This window comes from Megalobrama amblycephala, linkage group LG14 (genome assembly GCF_018812025.1).
Source record: "Megalobrama amblycephala isolate DHTTF-2021 linkage group LG14, ASM1881202v1, whole genome shotgun sequence".
NCBI lineage: Eukaryota > Metazoa > Chordata > Actinopteri > Cypriniformes > Xenocyprididae > Megalobrama > Megalobrama amblycephala.
In genome coordinates, this window is record NC_063057.1 from 51,767,904 (window position 1) to 51,793,042 (window position 25,139).

General features: G+C 36.9%; 1 protein-coding gene across 4 annotated transcripts in view; it reads right to left on the reverse strand.

Moving 5' to 3' along the window:
• Positions 1–2,817: 2,817 nt before the first annotated feature.
• gramd4a (GRAM domain containing 4a) overlaps positions 2,818–25,139 on the reverse strand; it is a 73,436-nt gene continuing 51,114 nt past the window's right edge. For 2 of the 4 annotated variants that reach the window (XM_048154971.1, XM_048154974.1), the window contains 14 exons: positions 24,883–24,908; positions 24,670–24,761; positions 24,164–24,255; positions 22,849–22,897; positions 22,037–22,108; positions 21,666–21,709; positions 19,567–19,676; positions 17,617–17,771; positions 17,387–17,404; positions 11,978–12,122; positions 11,718–11,811; positions 10,957–11,047; positions 9,498–9,566; positions 2,818–9,039 (listed from right to left, as the gene is read on the reverse strand). In XM_048154971.1, the coding sequence (XP_048010928.1) occupies positions 8,941–9,039; positions 9,498–9,566; positions 10,957–11,047; positions 11,718–11,811; positions 11,978–12,122; positions 17,387–17,404; positions 17,617–17,771; positions 19,567–19,676; positions 21,666–21,709; positions 22,037–22,108; positions 22,849–22,897; positions 24,164–24,255; positions 24,670–24,761; positions 24,883–24,908 (1,156 nt within the window). In that variant the 3' untranslated portion in view covers positions 2,818–8,940. The remainder of the gene's footprint in view (positions 9,040–9,497; positions 9,567–10,956; positions 11,048–11,717; positions 11,812–11,977; positions 12,123–17,386; positions 17,405–17,616; positions 17,772–19,566; positions 19,677–21,665; positions 21,710–22,036; positions 22,109–22,848; positions 22,898–24,163; positions 24,256–24,669; positions 24,762–24,882; positions 24,909–25,139) is intronic. The other 2 variants (XM_048154972.1, XM_048154973.1) reach the window with 2 other exon arrangements.

Consider the following 25,139-nt stretch of genomic DNA (forward strand, 5'->3'; position numbering starts at 1 on the left):
ATATCAATAAAAGCACAGCATTTTAGGAATGGAAACTTTCTCTCTCTCATCAGTTTATATGTGTGTATATATACTGATCAGGCATAACATTATGACCACCTTCCTAAATTGTGTTGGTCCCCTTTTTGCTGCCAAAACAGCCCTGACCCAGCATGGACTCCACTAGACCCCTGAAGGTGTGCTGTGGTATCTGGCACCAAGATTTTAGCAGCAGTCCTGTAAGTTGCGATGTGGGGTCTCCATGGATCAGACTTGTTTGTTCAGAACATGCCATAGATGCTCGATTGGATTGAGAATTTGGGGAATTTGGAGGCAACATCTTAAACTTGTTGTTGTGCTCCTCATACCATTTTTGCTCTGTGGCAGGGCACATTATCCTGCTGAAAGAGGCCACAGCCACCGGGGAATACTGTTTCCGTGAAAGGATGTACATGGTCTGCAAGAATGCTTAGGTAGTTGGTGCGTGTCAAAGTAACATCCACATGGATGACAGGACCCAAGGTTACCCAGCAGAACATTGCCCAAAGCATCACACTGCCTCTGCCGGGTTGCCTTCTTCCCATAGTGCATCTTGGTGCCATGTGTTCCCCAGGTAAGCGACGCACACGTACCCGGCCATCCATATGATGTAAAAGAAAATGTGATCCACCTTCTTCCATTGCTCCGTGGGCCAGTTCTGATTCTCACGTGCGGTGGAAAGGGGTCAACATGAACACCCTGACTGGTCTGTGGCAATGCAGCCCCATACACAACAAACTGTGATGAACTGTGTATTCTGACACCTTTCTATCAGAACCAGCATTAACTTCGAGTTCAAGCTCGTCTGTTGGATCGAACCACACGGGCCAGCCTTCGCTCCCCACGTGCATCGATGAGCCTTGACCCTGTTGCCGGTTCACCACTTTTCCTTCCTTGGACCACTTTTTGATAAATACTGACCACTGCAGACTGGGAACACCCCACAAGAGCTGCAATTTTGGAGATGCTCTGACCCAGTCGTCTAGCCATCACAATTTGGCCCTTGTCAAACTCGCTTAAATCCACATTTTTCCTGCTTCAAACACATCAACTTTGAGGACAAAATATTCACTTGCTGCCTAATATATCCCATCCACTAACATGTGCCGTGATGGAGAGATAATCAGTGTTCACTTCATCTGTCAGTGGTCATAATGTTATGCCTGATTGGTGTAAATGGGAGACTGTTTTAGCTCAAAATCATTATATAGATTTTTTTTTTTTTAATCAACAGACAAGACACATATACAATTCATTAATTTACTTAAATTAAAAAAGTGTACAACACATTATGATTTAACAATATACATTGTTCTATTCAAATCAGAACAGAACATTTCTTATATTACTCTATTTTTGTATATAAATTCATTTTTAGTCATTTGTCTTCAGACAACCAGAAAAAACAGATAACAAATAATAACAACAATTCACATTTGTCAGATGAACTTGTTATTTTGCAGTGAAATTATATTGAAAATAGCAAACATTTACACACAAATACTTTATCAACTAGTGCCACATAAAAAAAATTCCAACTTGAGCACCTCCGAATACACAATGACTTTTGGTGCTTAGTTAAACAGCATTTTAATGTAAACTGTGTTTCTTTTAGCATGATTGTGTGAAACTATGATTGTGTGTGTGAATCTCACAAACAAGTCCATGTCATATTGTGGAAAAAACAAAAGTGACATGTGAAGGCCAAGTATGGTAACCCATACTTGGAATTTGTCCTCTGCATTTAACCCATCCAACACATATTAGAAGCAGTGAGTAGTTAACACACAAACACACACACACACACACACACACTGCAAACAGTTGACACACACACACCCGGAGCAGTGGGCAGCCATTTGGCTGTGGCACCCGGGGAGCGATTGGGGGTTAGGTGCCTTGCTCAAGGGCACCTCAGTCATTTCCTGCCGGTATTGAGAATCGACCTTTGGGTTACCAGTCTGACTCTCTAACCATTAGGCCATGACTGCCCCCAATTCACCATAAAATAAAAAGAAAAAAATAAGTAATTATATTTTGCATAAAGAAAAGTGTTTTTGTATTGTGAAATTGTATCCCCAAACTTTCATTACCATAATGCAAATAAGTTTTAATCTTTTTTTTTTTCTTTCTTTTTTTTGCATTAGGGTACTGAGAATTTGGCAGATGGAAATGAGCATCATGTCACCAGAACACTATTTTAAAAATTTAAATCAGCATAAATTTAAGGCAGTACAATAAATATAACCATGAGAAATACTTAAAAATATACTATATTACATTATATTATTTAAATATATCATTGTTTTTCGCATATTTACAGAGCCGTCTTTTGCACATGACAGGCGGACAAATATATACGTGGCCACGAATTACAAGGGAATGAATTATTACAATGTGGCCACAGTTTAGTTAAACAAGGGAATCGGATTGATCATAAAACTAATTGGTGGCCACGATATCCATATTTTTTCCAATGTCATGTCATGTGCAGGGCTCCGTTATATAACAGCTGAGATTTTTTAAAAGAAAATTTGGGGAAAAGTGTCTTTCTAAATTTTGAGTGAAATATGACCTGGGGCTGGATTCACAAAGCATTCTGAAGAATAAAATTCTTCTTAACTGCTATTGCCTTCTTATTTTCTAACTTAAGAAAACACAAGAATATTTTGTATTCCAAAAATCTTTTCTTAAGAATGTTATCTTAACAATGTTAAGACACAATTTAAGACGTATTCAAAGAATACTTATTTCAAACAATATTTAAAGAATTAAAAAAAAAAAAAAAATCCCCAAAGGTAAGATGTTCAGTGAATTTATTGGGTTGTGTCAAATATTAACATGCATTACAACACTAGCTACATATAGAGTAATACATATTAGGAATGTGGACGAGTACTCCAATGTGATCGAAGTGACCAATCGATCATGAACCATAAACAGTGGCTACGTTTACATGCAACCAATCCGTTGACAGCTGAAAAGCCTTCATGTAAACACCTTAATTGATCCGATTGAGCTCGATCCGAATTAAATTTCTGTTGGATTGGAAGGGGTGGTTAATTCCTTTTGTAATCGGATTGAGAAGACATGTAAACACTTGATCGGATTGATACCAAAAGTGCAAAAGAACTGCGCATGTGCAATGACGTAGAAATGGCGTAATGATGTATGACGTGCAGAATGAGCTGCAGTTGCTGTTAAATAAAATGTCATAAATGGCTATCGTGTTATTCTAAAATTCCCCTACCACTCATCGTATGTGAAGTGGAGCAGAACTATATATCAGTAATGGATTTGCAATGGTTGCTTTGTTGCATCCAGTGTAGACACTGGATGTTGCGGTGCGATACAACACATCAACGGTCACGTCCGGTGTAGACACAGTGTTAGAACTTCTTGGAATTTATCTAAAGAACCTCTTTTAAACTTCTTTCCTAAGAATATTTTTGTGAATCCGGCCCCTGGGCATGTTCTTGTCCGTTTTTGTGAAATTCACTCATGTGCTATATCAGTATACTCATAATTAGTGTCTTAGAGCTGATACATTTTCTAAAAGCATTTGTGCCCAATACCATAAGAAAAATATCCCCTTTCCCCAAGAAAAGACCAAAAATGATATTATACCAGTTTTCATGCCCCTGGGCTGGGCTGGTTAGCAGGGATCAAACTGGTCTTGACTGTTTTTGACCCAGCTTGTGTAAACATCAGTTTGAGACAGACAATGAGCAGTTAAAGAAACAACATTTGGCAAAACTATTAGTTCCCATTCAGTCAGTCACATTCAACATTACGCTGATACTGATGTATCGGGGTCTCACCTGGGAGCCCAGTCACCTCCAAGTGGTAACTAAACAAGCCAATAAACATTGGCCAGTGAGATTTGCATGCCGAGTCACACCTACCTGGACATGCGGGCATAAATATGACCGGCATTACTCACTTATTATATTTTGCTTTGGAGACGAGTGGTTGTGAAAAGCAATCAACTCATTCCAGTCATTCTTCAAATGAAGTGGATTACTGTACAGAGAAAGAGCAATTTTAATTGCTAAAAATAGTTTATTTCGGATCTCTCCTGCCGGGGTGTTGGCACATACAGGGGTGATTCGCTTCATGAAAGGGCTGTGCACAGAGAAAAATCTAGATCCCCTCTGTTGCCACCCAGCACTCGATTTTACCTCGACAGACCTTTCCTACGCTTTGCTTCGAGGGTCGAGCATATCAGTACAAGGTCTCCCTTTTGGGCTGTCCCTGTCTCCCCACATCTTTACCAAAGTCACAGAGGCTGTCCTTACCCTGCTCAGGAAGGTGGGCATTCACATATTGAACTTGCATATCTCGATGACTGACTCATTCTCTTGGGATCAGTTAGGCAAACACAGGGGACCCTGGTGTTCAGCCATCTGGGGCTTCGGGTCAACTGGGAAAAGAGCAAGCTCTTCCCCACACAGAGCATCTCTTTTCTTGGTATGGAGTTGAACTTGGTCAGCATGGCCAAAGAGTCAGTGCTGAATTGTCTGAATACATTCAGGCAAGAGACAGCAGTTCCACTGAAAAAAATTCAGAGGCTCCTGGGGCATATGGCATCCGCAGCCACAGTAACACTGCTCGGATTGATGCATATGAGACCGCTTCAGCACTGGCTACACGGCCGAGTCCCAAGATGGGCATAGCTCTGCGGCACATTCCGTGTGGCCATCACACAGACAGTGTGCAATGGGCGTGTAGCATTGGACTCCTGGACAGGACCTCAACTGCAATGGGATACCAATTGCCTGTAGTTGCTGGCAGTGCTGTTCGTCATACAGCAGTTATGACCGTTGCTTCAGGACAAGTGCGTGTTGGTCCATACGGACAACACTGTGACTGTTGCATACATCAACCTCCATGTAAGCGGGATAAGCTCATGATGCTTCACGCCGTTCACATCACAGGCAAGCTCAATCGTGCATCCAACGTGCTCTCATGACAGTTTACACTCTTGGGAGAATGGAGACCCCACCCCCAGGTGGTCCAGCTGATCTGGAGTCAATTTGGGAATGCACAGGTAATACTGTTTGCCTCCCAGAAGTCATTCCACTGCCAGTTGTTCTATTCTCTGACCAAGGGGACCCTCAGAACAGATGCTCTGGCACACAGCTGGCCCCGGGGCCTACGCAAGTATGCATTTCCCCAGTGAGCCTGCTCGCACAGACACTGTGCAAGGTCAGGGAGCACGAAGAGCAGGTATTGATGGTTGTGCCTTACTGGCCCACCCGGACCTGGTTTTCGGACCTGATGCTCCACGCGACAGCCCCTCCCTGGCAGATTCCCCTGAGGAAGGGCCTGCTTTTTCAAGGACGGGCCACCATGTGGCACCCGTGCCCAGACCTCTGGAACCTCCACGTGTGGTCTCTGGACAGGAAGCAGAGGAATTAAGTTGCCTATCACTGGAGGTAGTAGACACTATCATTCAAGCTAGAGCCCCCTCTACCAGGCACACTTATGTTTGAAGTAGAGTCTGTTCACTGATTGGTGTTCTTCCTGGCAGGAAGACCCCTGGATGTCTGTCTCTGGCAGACATCTGCAGAGCTGTGGACTGGGTGACACTTAACACGTTTGTGAGATTCTACAATCTCCGAGTGGAGATGGTTTCTTGGTGTCTAGCTTGCAGTGTCATTCCCCTCTAACGGGGGGATACGAGTGCCTACTTGCTCTTCAGGTGAGTTCCTCTTATCATAATATCCCACTGGTATGGAGGACTATTTTCCTTGGGCTTACGTGGAGCGCTGGGTAGGTTACGACTGCGTAGAGGGCAGTTGTCAAAAGGGCACACAACAACTTGTCAGCATCTGTATCTCCAACACTTGTAACAAAATTCAGTGGCTGTGGCGCTTTCCATAGGAACCCCCATATATCAGTATCGCCGTAACATAGAACATGACTGACTGAATGGGAATGTCTAGCTTCTAATGTAACCCCCGCTCCTTGAAGGAGGGAACAGAGATGTTACCTCCCTCCTGCCACAGCCCTGAACGACCACTGAATGGCCGGGATCCGAGTCTCGGCTCCTCAGCAAAACATGAATGAAGTGAGTATTGCCTGTCATATTTACACCCACATGTCTGAGTAGGTGAGATTCGTCATGCAAATCTCACTGGCCAATGTTCATTGGCTTGTATAGTTACCACTTGGGTGATTGGGCTCCCAGGCAAGACCCCAATAGGCCAGTAGCAATGTAACGTCTCTGTTCCCTCCTTCAGGGAACAGGGGTTACATTAGTAACCTAGAAGTTATCCTATTCATTCTGCGCTTCATTAGTGCAATCCAACACAACAGCCAGAGTGTGGGAGACTTCCAAAAGCTCTAGGGTTGGCAGGGGTAGTCAACCCTGCTCCTGGAGGCCTACCTTCCTGCAGACTTCAGTTCCAACCCTGCTCCAATACACTTACCTGCTATACCTTCAACACCTTGATTAGCTGGTTCAGGTGTGTTTGATTAGGGTTGGAGCTAAACTCTGCAGGATGGTAGGCCTTGAGGAGCATGGTTCGAGACACCTGCTCTAGAGGGCCTTTGGTAAAATACACTGATTCATCTTTGGGAGCTGAGCAACATTCAACAGTCCCTCAAAAATGTGAATAAACTAACAGATGTATGGGAAGACAAAGTATGAACAGTATTTTCTCCTAAAATGATGATCTTTGGAATGTCTTAGATACAAATACATATCCGCTACTTATTAAAATCAACTCTTAATGTTGTAGTATATCTGTGCAATCAACCACTTCAGTTTAGGGTAGAGCAACAAAATGTGTGGCCCACTATAAATACTGTACAATAAAAATTCCTTCATTTCGGTTTCTCTTATTTTCCAGTATGGAACCTATTATGGTAAATTGCAACATTACAGGCTATTCGCATCATACTGCATTTACTACTAAAGCATTGAGCAGATGTGATGCTTGTTTGTGCCAAAGGATGTTTTTCAAAAGTTTATACATTAGCTGTTCTGAAATAATCTGACTAAAAGTCAAGCTTTTTTCCCTCAATGTTAATTAAACCAAAGCAATTAAAAGTTACACTTTATAGTGGCTGATGAGTGTAAAGGGGTGAATCTCACAAAAACTGAAATTTACACGTCACATGTTACTTTAACCTCTTAGCATTTTTTTTTCAATGTGACATTTTCTTGATGTGAAAATAAAATCTCATTCATAATGAAAAATAAACTTAATGAAATTATAAAGTGCATTTGTAACACAAATGTTAAGTATAATTTAATGTATGCCATTTTTATTTTTGCATTATGTTATTGAGAATGTGTGGAGGAAACTGTCTCAAGTTTTTAATATATATTATTTTTACATTATTTTCATTTTTTTTAGGTGAAATATGATCTGAATATTTCTTTGTGAGATTCATCCAAAGACTTATACTACAGTCACTTTATGAATAGGTTCTGTGAACATCTACTATATTTAACTTCATTTAGCAACAGTTTAAGTGACAAAATATTATCAAGTAACTGGTGTTCATCTGTAAGACATACATACATGAAATACTTGGTAAAAATGTTCGATAGCACTTTATTTTACAGTCCTGTTCTACATGTTTGTACTATGTACTAAACCTAACCTTAATATTATGTCCAAGTAGTTACCTTATATTACTCAGTACTTTCTTGTATAAGTACACAGTTAGTACACATACTGCAATATAAAGTGCGACCAAATTTTCTTATCTGTGTTTGACACCTTTCATATCTAACTAGTGTTTTCAAATGTAAGCAAACCAATCAATTAGCAATGATTCTGCTGACTGCTACGACATTACAGCAAAGGCCATTTGAAACCATTTGAAAATACACTTTCCCAAAGTTAAGTTTGGGAAGATGTTCTGCTAAAAACATATGAAGCACACTTTGCTGAGAGATGAGATTAAGTGAGTTTGTGTGTGTCTGTGTTGTACGCACACAGCAACAATGTAAACAAATGTAAAAAAAAAAAAGAAAAGAAAAAAAAGGCTTTGTTTATCAGTCTTAAAGGTCATTTACACTGACAGTGATTTGCAGTGACAAAGTAACCAGAAGTCATTTTCAATGAAAGCTGTCGATTTCTTGCAACTTGAAAATCAGCGACCATTGCCAACATAAAAAAGTGAGCAAAGTTCAACTTTATAACCGGCCTCATAACTTTTAGAAATAAAAAAGTCATCTTTTTCTAACTGAACACTGGCACAAATGAGATTTGAAAGCTTCATGGCTGAGAAGATTGAATATAAACTACCTGTACGGTGCCTTAAATTGCCAATTCTCATTGAAAATTAATGACTTCCAGTCGATTTGTTGCTGCAAAACACCTAAAGTGTGAACAGCCTTTTTTTTTCTTTGTATTAATCAGTATTTTTGTCGTTTTCCAGTACAAAATATCTAAATTTCGTTAAAAGACAAATTTACTTGAGAATCAAAATTGTGTAAGAAAACAAGACACATATCTTGAATTAAGTTTGACTAATGTGTCTTGTTTTAAACAAAAATACTGATTAAGAAAATGTATTCTTGCAATGTTTAAAGTGTTAAAGACCTTCTTTAACACCCCACCCCCACCCCCCGTAACATCTTCTAGGATAAAACCAGACATGAAATCTGAATCATTGAGAGATGAGTACAAAACATGAAGTCTGATCTATGTGCTCATCTTTGAAAGCCAAAAAGGTCACAGTCGAGCATGACGAGAAGCCGCCCGCATCCCTCCGGTTGAAAAAAAGTCTCTTCTTTGAGATGCAGAACTCTCGCTGGAATGTCAGCTCGCTAAATCTCCTGCTGGTCACATCATAAGCCGACAATCATCCAAATTACTGTCAATTAAAGTTAACCAGACAGGAAACACTGGTCCCATACTTTTCCAAACAAGATATCCTCCAGAAGGATAAAAGGTTGAGTTATGTCTCAGGGTTGGCTGTGGTCATGATCTTCATGTACTGGGTGAAGATCGTCTCAAAGGCCTCGTCTCTGTGTATCATGGCACCAAAGACCAGTGGCTACGAGAACAAGATAAAGCGATTCACTGTCAGACTTTACTCAATTATTCATCAAAAACAGACACTTTAATTATTTCAATGAGGGTGATGTCACTGTAAAAAAGACATCAAATAGCTTTTAAGCAAGATATATTTATCTGCATACATGCATGAAGCGATTTATAATATATAGTAAATCACAACTGTTTGATTGTTTATATCATCGCAAAATTTAAATATATTATCATCCAGCTCTTTATATAAAGTAGGATATATAAGTATGTATATACAGTATGCTCACATAGGGTGATATATACAATATAGCAACTGCTTGATTGCTTGTATCCTCCAAAATGTAAGCTATATTATTGCTCAGTACTAATCTGCTAAATGCGACTATAAGATATTATAAACATCATAACATTTTCTGCTTTGAAACAATGTGTACTGTGAAGCACTATACAAATTGACGTGACTACCTTCTGTGTTGATGGGGTGGCAATAGAGATGCCCATTCCAGACCCAGGTAGAACTGATAAAACTTTGTACTGTGAAAAAGGAAAAGAGTTATTGAAACAGCAACAGTAGTATATATATATATATATATATATATATATATATATATATATATATATATATATATATATATATTAAATATTATGGTAACAATTCCTCAAAATGATGTCCTACTATGGGAAAACAAAAGGATTATGAATAAAGTGTAGCTCACTTTGGTCCACTTTACAGCTTATTTTCCCACAAACAATTAAACTGTTGCAGTGTTTATTATAAATGACTTTTCCGTGCACATCATTATTAATCAAAAATGGTAACCTCCCCTCCCCCTCGAAGCGACGTCTGTTCTCTTCATGACGTGTGTCTCGGCGGAGGGTGGGACTAAATATCCTCCACAACTGACTGCAAACTACTATTCAGATCTGCCTCCACTTAGTTAGCAACGCCCACTTTCCTATGGTCCAATCAATTCCTGAACGACAAAATCAAATCCCACCCTCCATTTTTTTTTATTCCAGAAGCCGTTTCACTTGGATACACATCACAATAGGGAAGAAAAGATTATCGCAACTATTGTTTCATGCCGACTTTAAAGAACTGAATATGTTTTGTAAACCTCACAAAACTGTCAAATCAAAGTGACTAGTTCTTCCTCAGATGTGTTCATTTGTATCAACTTCACCATCTTGGAAACTGCAGAATTTAAATTTGAGTTTGCCATTGTTCAGTTTTAGGCTGGAATATACTACAGCACTTTTGCTCTGATTTTTAATTCGGACAAGATGATACTAGTTGCTGAAAGTCAAAGCCAGTCAGAGTTGAGTAGTCTGGGCTCAGACTCTGACATAAAATCTGACAGCCAACGGTCTGATGCCTAAAAAGTCTGTGCTCATCAAACACTATGCAGCTTTCTGTGAAGTCTGTCTGCTGACAATTGACAGACTGCAGATCTGGGCAAAAGTTGTATTCCATTTCTATGGTATGAGAAAATGAGTGAAAGTATTAAAAATGCTTTTTAATATATTAGAATCTTAGATTAGTAGTTTTTTGTTTTGCAAAAGCAATCTGAATATTTGCAAATCAATTTTATAATAATTATAACTGCACTATAATTGTGTAAAATTAGAATTTTAACTCCAAAACTGCTTTTAGGAATTTTAAAATAATTCCTCAATTATTTAAAAGAAAATGCATTTTTCAATGCCAGTGGTGCATTGCTGCCACCTACTGCTGTGTTACACAAAGTCAGTCCTCATATCAAGAAAGTGCATGAAGCATAAGTAGTCAAAGATCCATAAAGTTAATAACAAAAGCTGAAACAGTCTCATTTATTTCAGTTAGTTACCAATGCAACATTTCTAATAGCTACTTAAGTTTGTCATGTTGTCATTTATTTCATTACATTAATAACACTAAACATACCTTCTGTATATCTGTGATGTCCACCAGTTTTATGACTTTGTTCTTCTTTGAAGACCCCGATCTTGAGCTGGAGCTCTCAAAACACAGGTAGCTGATGAAGAGACAAGCAAATTGTCATTATACTGTTACTTCATTAATATACATCAGTGTACATGTTGATTCTAGGGAGTCTCTCAATCTGTTATGATGTAAAAAAAATTGCATGAACATATTCATGATGACATGAAAGAGATCTTTAGAAGAATCAGCAATCAGATACTGAGCAACCGTGTTGGGGGTAACGCATTACAAGTAACGTGAGTTACATAATCAGATTACTTTTTTTCAAGCAACGAGTAAAGTAATGTCTCAGTGTCTAATGTAACCCCCGTTCCCTGAAGGAGGGAACGGAGACGTTACGTCAGAACTGATTGACACAATGGGACGTAACATCAAACGTGACTGATTGATATGGAACGCATTTCTTTTACATATACAACAAAATATCGGAGTTACTTTTTCAAATAAGTAACGCAAGTTACTTTGTTTTCAAATTTATTGACTGGCACCTCTCTTGTCTCCATGTTGAGAGAAATCTTGAGTAAGTGAAGAGGTGTAAACATGATGGTAATTGTAGTTCTAGACTAAATGTGAGTAAGCGATTACTCGTAACTTTCCATAAGAAGTAACGCAATTAGTAACTTTTAGGGAGTAACGCAATACTGTAACGCATTACTTTTAAAAGTAACTTTCCCCAACACCGCTGAGCAAATGTTTCTTACTTCTCGGTGACATAGAGCATCCCGTTGCGAATGTAGTCAGTGGGCATCTTCCTGTCTCTGTTTATCAGACAGCATCTCCATCCATTCTCACATACTGAAAAAAGACACAACTAAATCACATGGTTGTAAACAAGTGGAAAGAGAAGCGAGTAAAAATCTGTTTGGCGTGTCCAACTCAAGCTTATTTAGGTTTCAAGTACTTTTTTTCTTCGGGATGCAAAGTCTCATAAGACAAGAACCAAGTCTACGAGAGATCTCACCGGGCAGAGGTCTCTCAATCTCAGGTAGGTTGAAGATCTCATGGAATGCTCCTTTCTTTGTGTTGTGTGGACGGCCACTCTCTTCCTCGCGGGCCACTCCGGGTGGGATGGTGGCTAAACTGCTCCGTGAGACCACTGGCTGAATCTTAACATAAAAGGGAGGGATTTTATAACTACTCAAAGAAACAGTTTGCATTAAAGGTGCAATATGTAATATTTTCTGTCCGCTAGAGGTCGCTAGAGGTCTATTCAAAACAAAGGTGTAGCTTGATGACGCCAAGTTTGAGCGTGGAATCTTGGGATATGTGGTTTTCACCTCAACGGCCGGTGGAAAAGAATTGGGATAGGACTCGGGAATAAATCATGTTCATGGATGTGATTATTAACGTTACTGTAGTATGAAGCAGAGCAGGACCGAGTGTTGTGGGAGCTGAACGAGGTCGCTGGAGCGATTGCGCAACACACGCCGCGAGCAGCAGAACTTTTATTATGACACAGTCGCCGGCACCGCTTCCGCTTTTCCAGTCATGAGTATGAGGTAACGCAGCTCTGTTTATCATATTAGATACATTTGAGTGTGTTGAAAATGTTTTAACGTTACTCTGTCCGTTCACTCGGCGGCTGCTGTGAGACACTGTTAAACACTGCAGTAAGATCGATTTTAGAATGTCATATTAAATGCTGGATGGCTTGTGTTGATAAATGGCATGCAATTAATTTTAAAACGTATTGTATGATGGAGAAAATGCTGTATTACTGTTACTAAAAATAAAGCTGCATCTGATTATGCTATGTTAGCTACTTCACAAAATAGTGTTTTTCTCTAAGGCATGGTAAAGCATGATACTCGCAAAAAAGAAAATTAGATTTAAACAATAAGACTAAACGTGTTGAGCTATATAACAATTATTAGTTTTGTCATGTAAATATTAAAGCGTCTTTGGTGTTTCCATGGTTTCTACAAAATAAAACCAAGGGTACCGCGGGTATGACGCAATTGACAGGCGACTCCTCACACGTCCCGGAGCCTTGGTTAAAATTGCAATTTTCTCACAATTTACAAATAGTTGCAAACATTTGGGATATTGTAAGTACTCAAGTGAACAAAATATATAACACTGGCCTAGTGGTTTTTGGATATTTTACTGCAAAATTCTTACATATTGCACCTTTAACTGATAGTTTTAGCCAAAACATTAAAGTAAATCTTTCCCATTCTACTTACATAATCTCACATATTTCTGGGACAGGGTATTCATGATATTTATATTTATAAAGGATAGCTGTTTGAGGAGGTAAAGAAACATTTTTTTTCTTCTGGAAGCACATGCACTAATCAATCACTCACAATAGGAATTATACCATGGTCTGTCTGATTCTGATTGGCTGGAAGGTGTGCAATAAAACTGTTTAATGCACAAGTAATGCCAGTCAGTTAAATCACCATTCTATATCAAATTTTCATTGAAGCGCGCACACACACATAAGTAACTGACCCGCACAGCACACAAAAAACTTGTTGTCAAAGCTACTCGTGAATTTTTATTAATACATTAACTTCGCTACTGAATCGCTAAATTATATTACTCGGCAGTCTGCAAGGAGGTTGTAACGTCTCTGTTTTTTAAAGTAATTCAACTCACAGCTTCAATGATAGTAGAGAGACACTGCACAGATGCAGGTAATTCACACGCACATTTCTCTCTCTCGATAGGCTAATTCATTCAAATAAATACTATAATTCAATCAAATAAATGTAACCTTACTCTACTACTTTATCTCTGTGTAAGATTTAAAGCGGAAAGAATGCTAGCTCTAACGTCGTTTTAACCCTTCCGGTCAAATATTGTGCTGCAAACATCAATAACAGCTTTAACTCGTCAATGCTGGCAAATGACCATGGTATAAGCGGGATAATCAATGGCTAACTGTACATTAAACGATCTGAATGCTTCACTTTGCGTCAGGTGGTTTTTTCCCCCCGACGTTGTGCATTAAAATCGTTTAATACACAGCTAGCAGTGGATTATCCCTTACTTTTAATATACATTAGGGAAGCAAACAGGTTTCATTTTGGTTTCCTGTTGACTTTAAGCTTAAAAAAGTTTTTTTTTTCATCATCACTTATACAAAGTGCATTTGCGGCATGTTGTAATTACCGCAATTAAGAGATTACGACATGTAAAAAGCGTTCACATCCTCATAGAACTCATAATTACAACTTGTAAACTGGGAATTTTTTGGAGAGCTCCGACTTGTACCACTTGACCGCTGCAGATTCATATTGTGGTTGATAGTGTTGCGCATAATTTCGAGTCCAAGGACGTGAACAGCAATTTACGTGTAGTCATCTCGTAATTACGGTAATTACAACATGAAAGCAAAAGTCAACATGAAATGCGTTCATGTAGGTAAGTCAGTGTAATGATATTGAGAGAAGGTTAAAGGTAATGTGACCAACCGCCATTGAGCTCATTCTCAAGGGCATGTAGTATGTTTTCTCTGTAAAGACTCCCATGACAACACAGTCAAAATACATGAAGGGTCCTAAAGGCAAAAATTCAACTATTTCTACCTCTAATGATCTAATGATCTACTTCAATGAACCCAAACTACAGCTGCACTGTAAAAAAAAAAAAAAAAAAAAAAAAAAAAAAATATATATATATATATATATATATATAGAGAGACTTAAAAAATAATAAAAAATAATAAAAAATAATTTTTTTTTTTTTAAAAATTAGCTAAAATGAAACTGAAAATATAAAAAAAAAAGTAAAAAAAATAAATAAATAATACAATTTGTTAATAAAAACAATATAACAGTATCTCAATTATACTAAAATAACACTGGTGGATACTACTCAGATTTTGAGCAAAGCAATCCTTTTTGTCCTGAATGACACTATCTACAGTATGCACACACAGAGCAAACCCAACACATAGTCTGTGAAAATGGATTCAAAATGGCACATTAGCTCTATATGTTACACCTGTATCAGTCAATCTTAATCTTATTTTACAGCTGTATCAGTCAATTAATGATATTTTATACCAGATTTTTAAATAAAGAGCCAATACAGCAGAGAGCAAGAAATGTCTATCTGATATTACACCACATAATTAGAGTTTGGATGAAGAAAATAAAGACGATTTTAAGACTATACCTAAGAAGGACGTGGACATCTTGGATGACATGGGGCTGAGTAAAGTACAGTGCCCCTAAAGGGAGATGGTAATGGAAAAAAAATGAGATGGGAGGAAAAATTATGTCAATGCTTTTGCATTCTCTCGCAAATGTCTTACGTTCCGCCGAGAAACTTTGCGTACATTCGCAAAAAACCCATCTAATTTTTTCCATCATCATGTCACTTTAGGGGTTACGTAGTAATGAGAGGTTTTTTGGCATTACAATAAAAAGAATGTTTTTCTATTATTATCATTTATTATAGACCTTATGTAGCCCTGCCCCTTTTCAGCACTACACTCGTTGTGTTCTGTCTTCAGGTTTATATTTCCACATTATGAAGGTAAGATCTCGTTTTAAAATCTTCTCAGTCTAGTGACATTTGTTATGATATCAGCTTCAAACATTACAATGCTCATGATAACCTTCTACAATTAAATCCACTTCACCAGCTAATTACCAGTTTCGGGCATGTTACTTAGAAAAAGTAATTAGTTATAGTTACTAGTTACTTCTCACAAATAGTAACTGAGTTACATCATTATAAAAGTAACTAATTACCAGGGAAAGTAACTATTGCATTACTTTAAAAAAAAAAAAAAAAAATTCAAATATGTCAAATAACTTGGATGCCCCAATATTACATATGTTAAATGAATGAAATGGACACTAAATGGAAAAAAAAAACGCATTATTATAAATCATTGTACACTAATCAATTTTAATGTTGCTTTGGGACAATGTGAGAGATACCTATCAAATTCAATATATTATTGTAAATATTATCATTTGTGGAAAAATAAAACACAATAGATGGTCTAGAACTTTTAATTTTTATTGCACAGACCACAACTGGCCAACAAATAAGTCTAAAAATAAATTATGCTTGATCCGTCTCGACACATGATCCGCTCTTCCTCACAACATGAAATTTCTCTGTATTGTACGTGTTGGTATTAAAGAAAACTTATTTAGTTTCATATTTATGTTTAAAGAGGCCTATTTTAATGTTATTTTTTAATTTCATCTATTTGATTATGAAAAGAGAACAGCATAAGACAGGATCCATCATAAATGCGCAATATATCAGGAGACATGGAGTGGGTCAGACATGATTTTGACCACTTCATTAAGTTTTGTTTTGTTGAAAGCCTTTCTTTAAAGTAAATTTCGTTTTGTAAAAATTGCATCTTAATTTTAATAAAATGTTTCATCAACCAATTGCCTGGATTTAATAAATAACAAGCAAATACCTATAGCAGACAATATAATCATGACATGAAGGCGCCGGCGCGATCACTTGCACGTGAACTGGAGCGCGTCTTATAAATGTCTCCTTGATGTTTTTGTCACATTCATAATCATTACTTTTGCCGGTTCTTTATGGCAGGCTTTATGTGTGCGCTCATTATTATGGTTTATTCTCTGCAGCGTTTAAGAAATTAAATGAATATGAATGTGATCAGTCAACTAATTGCTTAAATGAACAACTATGAGTCGACTAGAAAAAAACTTTTAGAAAAAATCAGTTTAAATTTATATTTGTGTATGACTAACCTGTACTATTTCTTTACAACAAAACAGTCTATCATCTCTAGTCACACATCAATCATCATCAGTTAGCTTACGTGTCCCACCCCAACACACACACCAGAGAATAAACTTTGCAGGTCGTATGGCTGTGAAAGAGCCTATTCGGATGAAAACCGCTTCAGTGAGCTCATTATAGTAACGGCGCATTTTTTTGTCAGTAACGGTAACGGCGTTGTAACGGGGGGAAAAGTAATTTGTTTGATTACTCATTACTGAAAAAAGTAACACCATTTATTTATAATGCCGTTATTCCCATCACTGCTAATTACTCTTCGACAGTGATGCAGATGTGACACAAAATTGCACACAAGGTCTATAATAGCAAAAACTTGGGTGGGAAATAATTGTAGTTAAATAAATTAAATAAAAGCCTGGTCCAATATATATATATATATAAATATCTTTTAATTTTGTGGTGAAATATGACCTGGACATTTCTCTGTGAAATACACCTAAGTTAAGTTAACTGGGCTACTGAAACTAAGTGGCCATTTTGATCCATTTGGGCACAGGCAAACTTCATATCACAAGGTGCATCTAGATCCAAACACACACAGGTAAAGAAAGTAAGGTCAGCTGGTTTGATCTCACACACACAGGTGCTGGCAGAAGCACACCACAGTCCCTACCTTCTCACACCCAGACAGCTGAGAGAGAAAAACAACAGATTATATGTGATCGTCATGTCAGCGACCTGCACTGATGATTCTCCTACGAGGCAACACCCATCACTCTCACACACACACATTTACAGTGCCTGACACTCTGAAAAAAATGTTTCAAATAGGTATGACATTTTAAATGTAAAAACACCCAGGAGGCTGCTGTTAGAGTATGACATTGTCTCTTTCTTTCTCACCCGTCGAGACACAGTGGCATTGCTGCGCTCTTTCAGCTGAGGGTCGGTGGGCAGGCTGTTCCACATGATGTACGGAGTGTCGTATTTGTCTCGGAGTTTCGGACAGCTCTTAAAAAGGAAGTCTATAATAAAGAACTTGATGCCTGCGTAAAGCCCTACCAGGGAAAACACACATACATGAGAATGATAAAAACAACAGCACTTCAGCACAAAAAAAAATGTTATTTTACAAGATTTATTTCATTATATTTAATAAAATTAACTTAAATTTGATTTCAATTTCACAGAATGCTCTTATTTACTAAATATACAAGACAAAAAGCTACTATTAAAGGGTTAAAATTCTGTCATTAATTACTCACCCTCATGTCGTTCCACACCCGTAAGACCTTCGTTCATCTTCAGAACACAAATTAAGATATTTTTGATAAAATCCGATGGCTCAGTGAGGCCTCTATTGACAGCAAGATAGTTAACACTTTCAGATGCCCAGAAAGCTACTAAAGACATATTTAAAACAGTTCATGTGACTACAGTGGTTCAACCTTAATGTTATGAAGCGACGAGAAAATACTTTTTGTGCACCAAAAAAAATAGATGGACGATTTCAAAACACTGCTTCATGAAGCTTCGAAGCTTTACGAATCTTTAGTTTCAAATCAGTGGTTCGGAGCGCAAAAGTCATGTGATTTCAGTAAACGAGGCTTCGTTAAGTCAGAAGTTTTTCGAAATTTCAATGGTTCACCACTGGGGGGCGTGACTTTGGCACGATCCGAACTACTGATTCGAAACAAAAGCTTCATAAAGCTTCGAAGCAGTGTTTTGAAATTGGCCATCACTAGATATTGTTGAAAAGTTGTTATTTTGTTTGTTTTGTTTGGCGCACAAAAAGTATTCTCGTCGCTTTATAATATTAATGTTGAACCACTGTAGTCACATGAACTGTTTTAAATATGTTTTAAGTAGCTTTCTGGGCATCTGAAAGTGTTAATTGTCTTGCTGTCAATGCAGGCCTCACTGAGCCTTTGGATTTTATCAGAAATGTCTTAATTTGTGTTCCGAAGATGAACGAAGGTCTTACGGGTTTTGAACGATATGAGGGTGAGTAATTAATGACAGAATTTTCATTTATGGGTGAACTAAACCTTTAAGTACACTACCATTCAAAAGTTTTGGGTCAGTAAGATTTTTTAATATTTTTGAAAGGTATTTCTTATAAGGCTGCATTTTGATCGAAAATACAGTAAAAACAGTAATATTGTGAAGAATTATTACAATATTCAATTTTAATGTAGTTTATAATTTATTCCTGAGATGGAAAAGCTGAATTTCCAGCAGGCATTATTTCAGTCTTCAGTGACATGATATTTCAAAAATCATTCTAATTTGGGGATAATTTGGGGCTCAAAAAATATTTATTATCAATTTTGGGGGAAAAAGTTGTGCTAATTATTATTATTATTTTGGAAACTTGATTGTTTTTTATGTAACAATGTTAAGTCTTTACTGTCACTTTTGATAAAAGAGGCATTCTGGCCAAATATAAGTATTCACTTCTTTCAAAAACATACATGATCCCAAATTTTTGAACAGTAGTGTACCTTGTCGCTAAATGTCTCTTGTTAATAATGATCAGATATTAGCATATTTGCACCATTATCGGATCAGTATACTTCCTTTAGTGAATACGGCGTTAAAATGACTCACTACAGCAAAAAATTCAACCCAATCTATGGTCGAAATTCATGCAGTGTACAATTCAGTGAACTCCCCCCTCACTGAAAAAGGATTTGTCTTAAATACGCCCATTCAGTGCTGTTGACATGACTATGTTTCATATGAAAGCAACAATAAGCCGTTTAGAATGGTTTGTATGTGTTGTAATGTTATTAGTGTGAATGGGGTGTTTATGTACTGTACATGTGTGGGGTTATGAGTAATAATTCTCACCAATCATGAAGCCCATCAGCTTATAGGGCAGGACGCAGGAGGAGATGAAGGCCACCCACAGAGCGATGTACAACTTCTGAGTGATCTCAGGCTGAACCCACATAAACAAACTGATGTACACATACGCACACAAACATCCACCCAAACACATGCAAACATGGAGAAACATTCATTAGTTTCCTTCAGGTCATAAGCTCATTTTTACTTTCTCTGTACAGAGCTCTAATATTTTAATGGTTTTGTGTTCACCCATAAAATGTTTGCACTCCCCTCTGAAACTTCTCAAAAAACTCCCCTATGTTTCCATCACTAGATTTGTTTGCTGGCTCAAATGTTATATTTCTCAGGCAAACGCAACAGCACTGATATATCTTTTCTTCCCTCTCAAATTTAATTTGAGATTTAATTAACATTTTTCTTCTCATGCCATATTATTTCCATCACCATTTTTTTCGCAATTCCAAATACAAAACTTTTGCTCCGAGAAGCTTCTCTGGAAACTTTTGTGCTGTTTTGTATTGTCTCGCAAAAGTATTGCATTTTCTCGCAATATAAATACTTTTTCTTCTTATCTCGTATTATTTTCATCACCAGTTTCCTGTCAAAATTTTGCACTTGTTTAAGTTTCTAGGGAAAATGCAAAAGTTTTGCAAGCGAACACAAAAGCATTGATATCAATGTTTGACATTTGATTTCATATGTTACTATCACCATGTTTCTTTAACCCCTTTACTGCCATTTTTGGGGAAAAGACCCCAACTTAAATTGTTTTAAATCTTGAATACTTTTGACCTCAGGCAAATTATTTTAGAAGTGAAAGAAGAAATATGAAAGTGAAAAAAAAAAAAAAAAATGTTATTGAAGTTTTAGTTTAAAAATATGACTTCCTATAATTTATATAAAATATATTTTACAAAACTGTTTTACTCTAAAACTGAAAGAAAATCAAAGTCAAAATCTAAAATCTAATTAAGTTGTGTTTCAAATTTTGGGTTGATAGCTCAAAAATTGAGCTTTCAGTAAGATTTTGTTTGGGCGCAGTACCAAACTTTTCCACTAGATACCACACAGGCTCCATTCGTGACCACAGAAGGACTCTTCCATTTCCATAAAGCCTATGGTTTGAGTGACCTGAACCATTTATTTCTATAATATTCATACAATTTATGAAACTGAAATCCTATTCATAAGTAGTATGGGCAGAATGGCAGTATTTGGTTTGTACCTATTTATTACACAATTCAACTATAATAAGTACTTTGGAGAACAGGATAAAAGACATGCAAAAAAAAAAAAAAAAGATTTTTATATTCATTGCCATTTCAAAATAAATGTCTGAACATGCCTTATGAGCCTGAAAATATTGTTATTGCGAGTTAAAACTACAAATATGAAAACTATAATTTGTAAGCTTTCACAAGAATTGAATAGTAATGACAAGACATATAGGTTGCTGTGAAAAAAAACTTTATTTCAAGCTACATGGTATAGAAACATACGAAAAATTTTATTACACTTTAAAATATAATTATTTCGTGTGCAAAGAGTCTGAATTAGGCTTTTAGTTTAAAAGCATACATTTGGAGAAATAAGATTTCATAGTTTATGTCAATTTTTTACAGAGGGTTATTTTTTATTTAATATTCATTGTTATCTCTATAGCGCTGGTGTTTGCAATTCATTGCAGCCGGAGGGCGCTCTGTGAGTCCACAAATTCACCTAAGAAGAAGAGTACCTATTTATTACACGGAGGGCGCTAAAGTTAGAAGAAAACAAACAGGAATTATGTCTTCCAATCGCTAACCATGGCTTTTTCTCCAGATAAACAATTTTAAGCAATAAATACACGATTGAGATGATGAATGCATGTGTTGTCTCTGAATTTGCCTGTGAATAGCGCTGGCTCCGTGGGCGTGGCCGCATGGAGAACAGGACTGTAAAATAAAGTGCTACCAATATATAGTTTGTCATTATTATTTTTGGATTAGACCAAGATATTATTGTTTTAAATATATAATGACAAGCGTTCTGCTAGCGGGACGGTGACAGTTAAGGGGTTTAAGACAAGGAGCCCGTAGTCCAACAATAAAAGTACTTACTTTTTGATTTTCTCCAAAACATCTGCCATTTTACCAAAAAGATTCTGCAGAAAAATACATGTGGATCAAAAAGAACAAAACACAAAATGAAATTTGAGAGACATTTTAAATCACAATTTCATATGACTATTTCACATTATAAAATAAAAGTCCTCAAAAGCTATAAAATAATCCATCTATGCTTAACAACTATCAGCTGCTTTTCCTTCACTATCAATATCACAAACTCACTCATAACAAACATTTTTTGTTTAATTTATTTTTGTTTTGTAAAGAAGTTCATACATAAAAGAAAAAGCCATCAGATCAATGGGCAGCTTTATTATTAAAATGAAAATGTGTTCATGTGTAAAAGCCTGTAAAGTTGATACCTGTGCTTTTTGTGCAACATCGAGAACTAACTGAAACTTTTCAGACACAGTCAGGTCTTCCTTTGGAGGTTCCTGAAAAAAAAAAAAAAAAAGACCACAAGAAAGAATATTGAAATATGCACAACATAAAAACAAAAGTCACTGAAATATTACCCCAAAAAACCAGACTGTCCTTCAAAAAAAATGACCCTATAGGTCGTTTTTCAAGCACTTTATTACGACCTATATTTACGTTTTGAAGTCATGCGCCCTCTAGCTGGCGTAAAAATAATGACAGTGTCGTGTTACGTCTGTCATCATGAAATGACGTATGACTGTCATTACCAATCAAAATGCGTGTTCATTTAAATGCAATGTGTGGACTTTTTACACCATTTGTCCTATTTCCATTTAGCAAAACTCATTTTTTATCAACGACTACACACACCCCACCCCTAAACCTACCCTTAGTGATTTATAGTGCATATACACTTTACAAGCACATGCGTTCCCTGGTATTGAACCCATGATCGTTTGATCACAGGATTGCATATATTTGTATATCGCAATGCTCTGCCAATTGAGCTACACGAAACCCGAAATATGACGCAGATAAAAGGGAACAATGCATTAAAATGAAAGTATCCTGTTGTCGATAGGGGCGCAACTTTAGCAAACGCTCCTATGGGTCGTATTTCATGAATTAAAATGAAAGTGTCCTGTTGTCGATGGGGCGCAACTTTAGCAAACGCTCCTGTGGGTCGTATTTCAGGGAAGTGATAAACGACCTTTATAGATGTATTGGTTGGAGAACATGCAAAAAACATTCCTACCACAGGTTCAGAAACTTCAGGCACAATACTCCACTGAATTCTCCATCCTCTATAGAAAAAAGAACAAAATTAAATTGATTTGTACATGTATGTACACAATACGTATGTTTGTTTTGTGTTAATATACAGTCACTGCATGTGAAGTACATGTACAGTGATAATGCCTGCCTGACATGAGGCCCAAGTTGACTGCTGATCTTTTAGTAGTACATCAATTCTTACAATTCGCAATTTTAGCCAATATGCAACAACACCCTCACATATAGAAATTTAAGTTAAAGGTGCCATAGAACGTCTTTTTTAAAAGCCCCCTCAATGTGTCTGTGAAGTTTCAGCTCAAAATACCCCATAGATTTTTTTTAATTCATTTTTTTAACTGCCTATTTTGGGGCATCATTAAATATGCGCCGATTCAGGCTGCGGCCCCTTTAAATCTCGTGCTCCCCTCCCCCGGAGCTCACGCTTGCCTTAACCAGCATAAACAAAGTTCACACAGCTAATATAACCCTCAAAATGGATCTTTACAAAGTGTTCGTCATGCAGCATGTCTAATCGCGTAAGTATGGTATTTATTTGAATGTTTACATTTGATTCTGAATGAGTTTGAGGCTATGCTCCTTGGCTAAAAGGCTAAAGCTAACATTACACACTGTTGGAGAGATTTATAAAGAATGAAGTTGTGTTTATGAATTATACAGACTGCAAGTGTTTAAAAATGAAAATAGCGACGGCTCTTGTCTCCGTGAAAACAGTAAGAAACGATGGTAACTTTAACCACATTTAACAGTACATTAGCATCATGCTAATGAAACATTTAGAAAGGCAATTTACAAATATCACTAAAAATATCATGATATCATGGATCATGTCAGTTATTATTGCTCCATCTCCCATTTTTTGCTATTGTTCTTGCTTGCTTACCTAGTCTGATGATTCAGCTGTGCACAGATCCAGACGTTAATACTGGCTGCCCTTGTGTAATGCCTTGAACATGAGCTGGCATATGCAAATATTGGGGGCATACATATTAATGATCCCGACAGTTACGTAACAGTCGGTGTTATGTTGAGATTCGCCTGTTCTTCCAAGGTCTTTTAAACAAATGAGATTTATATAAGAAGGAGGAAACAATGGTGTTTGAGACTCACTGTATGTCATTTCCATGTACTGAACTCTTGTTATTTAACTATGCCAAGATAAATTCAATTTTTAATTCTAGGGCACCTTTAAATCTAGGTAACGTTTTAAATTGAACACTGAAATGATTTGTCACAGTTTCAAAGACGTACTAGTGAAAAAGCGAACAATGTCTTACCTGGCTATGAGGTAGTTCAACGACAACCTCAGAATGGCTAAGAATAGAAACAAAGGAATAGCCCAGCCATGCCATGCTGCATTCATATAAATCTGTGACAGAAGACAAAAACACCACACACAATTTAAAACCCACAATTTAATGAGCAAGTAAAGATTTTGTAAGTAAAACATTTGGTAACACTTTATTTTAGTTTCTTTGTTACATGTACTTATTGTAGTAATAACAGTAAATTATGCATAATTACATGAAATTAACCTTAAACCAAACACTAATCCTAACCATAACCTACATGTTCTTAATTAATATCACTCAGTACTTAAATGTATAATTACATTGTAACAAGGACACCTTAAAATAAAGTGTAACCAAAGATTTTTTGCATATTTTAGTGGTAAATAGTAAATTACATACTGTAAGTAACTTATTTGTGTCCAAAAGAAATGCAGGATGTGTAATATGTACAGTATATATGTAAACATAGAAAACTGATGAAAGCCACTCACAATGAAGGCAATCGCTGACGTATAAACTGAGTGCCAGTTGGATAAGGCGGAAAGATTCCGTAAGAAATTTGTTACCGGTCTGGCACCCCGTTCTAGAAAAAAGCAAAAATGAAAAGATAAACAAGTTAAGCTGAAAACATGAAGTGTATATTAGTGCTTTAACATCAACAAAAACACATGAACACTTTAATACAACAGCAAAAATAGACTTACTAAGTCGTCGCATATTTTCTGTTAATCTGAAAGAAAGACAAAACAAACAAGCAAAAGCAGTTTCATTTAGACACAGTTTGAGATATCATTCACGTCAACGGCACAAACAGTGGGGACAAGTTACCTTGTCTTCAGCAAACATCACTAATTTCTTCCACCAACCACAGCCTGTCTTGTATTTTTATAGCAAAGTGACACTTAAACCGTGTAAATCAATGAATGCAGACAGCTGTGGGCAGAACACACTCAATACCTCT